Source organism: Frankliniella occidentalis, unplaced genomic scaffold (genome assembly GCF_000697945.3).
Source record: "Frankliniella occidentalis isolate FOCC.00 unplaced genomic scaffold, Focc_3.1 Scaffold342, whole genome shotgun sequence".
NCBI classification, from domain to species: domain Eukaryota; kingdom Metazoa; phylum Arthropoda; class Insecta; order Thysanoptera; family Thripidae; genus Frankliniella; species Frankliniella occidentalis.
The window spans coordinates 197,365-198,757 of record NW_026267465.1 but is presented as its reverse complement, the minus strand read 5'-3'; the positions used below and the strand labels follow the sequence as shown (position 1 = coordinate 198,757).

Sequence of the window (1,393 nt, the reverse complement as noted above, 5' to 3'; positions counted from 1 at the left end):
CCACCCCGCCCCGCCCTGGGTGCACCGTGATGGCCCCTGCGGCCCCACTTATCGGGCCGCCTTTGCACGCCGCGTTTCAGTCGGCGTTGTTTGGTACAGATTTGCGCGCCTATCGTACAACATATTGCCAATAAGTCTGCATGGTTTCTGAGAAAATATAAGAGAATAAACTGCGACGTAAACAAGCCGGCTGATCCGCGAAGAGATTGAAGAGAGTTAGAGGGGGGGGGAGAGAAGGGGGTGGTAAGGAGAGCCCGCCGGATCGGCGAGCTGAGCCCCCCCCCCCCTCTTTTCCACCCGGTGTCCGGAGCGTCTGGAGAGCATTGCGGAGGGAGGAGAGGGGAGGTAAGGACCGAGTGGTACCTGCCGGGTGCCGGGGAATATCCTCTGCCTGGAGTCTGATTCGAGGGAGAGAGAGGGGGGGGGGGAGGGAGGCAACGACGCCCGACGAGGAAGAAACAGGAGAGGGGAGCCGACGCGATGCCGGCGGGTACAATTGGCGATGTATTCCAATAAAACAAAGTTTGGCTCGGCGTAAGTTTCTCAGTCGTCGCAACGACGGAAGCCGTCCAGCAACAGCAGAGCAGCAGCAAGAGGTCGGACCGGAGGCGAGTGCATCTCTTGTCTTGTTGTCGGGCGCCCCGCCGCTCCCCGCCGCGCAGAGTCGCGACATGCGGCGCAACTTCCAGGTGAGTACCGCGTCGCCGAGAGACAACACACGACGACGCGCTCGCTGTGCAGCTGCAACGGCACGAGCACGTCGCGGAGCAGGCGCGGCGGCTCGCTGCCGAAAAAACAAAAGCAAAAAAACAAAAGCAAACAGCGACACAGGACGACTTGTTTTATTTATTTTCGGGGAACACCGACCACCACCACCACTCCGCGCCTTTCCGCGACAAGCTGACCCGCGCGGTCCGTGGCAAATAGGAAGGGGCAAAGACACGACGGCCCGCCCCGCACGGGCCCGGGCCGGCCGCGCTGTCCGTTTACCGGCAGAGCTTTGCTGTGATTTATGATGCACTAGACCGCGGGATAGACGCTGGGCGGCGCCTCGAGCTGCGGGTGGAACGGCGGCAGCAGCAGCAGCCCCGCAGGGCCGGCCTCCGCTGCGGCCGCGGCCCGTCCAGGAGGAGGGCGAGGAGGAGGCACTCTCCCGCCTCGCCGGCTGCGCTGTGTTGTGAAGGATTTTAATTTTCCAAAAAAGTATTTTCTGAGGAAATTGTTGTCTAAATTTTTCAATAATTCCCGAAAAGTGTGTTTCAAAAATATATGTCTGGAAATATTTCAATTTCTTCATTTTTTTTAGGCAGTCGTTTACCGGCTGACTTTTACATTTGGTCAGGAAGCAAGCCAGCCTGATCCAGTTAAAGTACAAGCCAGCCAGCGCCCAGCC

General features: G+C 59.1%; 1 protein-coding gene across 1 annotated transcript in view; it reads left to right on the top strand.

The window, feature by feature from the left end:
- The first annotated feature begins 514 nt into the window (after positions 1-514).
- The window catches only part of LOC113204753 (collagen alpha-1(I) chain-like), a 6,176-nt gene continuing 5,297 nt past the window's right edge, over positions 515-1,393 (top strand). The window contains exon 1 of the mRNA XM_052274158.1: positions 515-689. Coding sequence (XP_052130118.1) covers positions 672-689 — 18 coding nt within the window. The 5' untranslated portion in view covers positions 515-671. The remainder of the gene's footprint in view (positions 690-1,393) is intronic.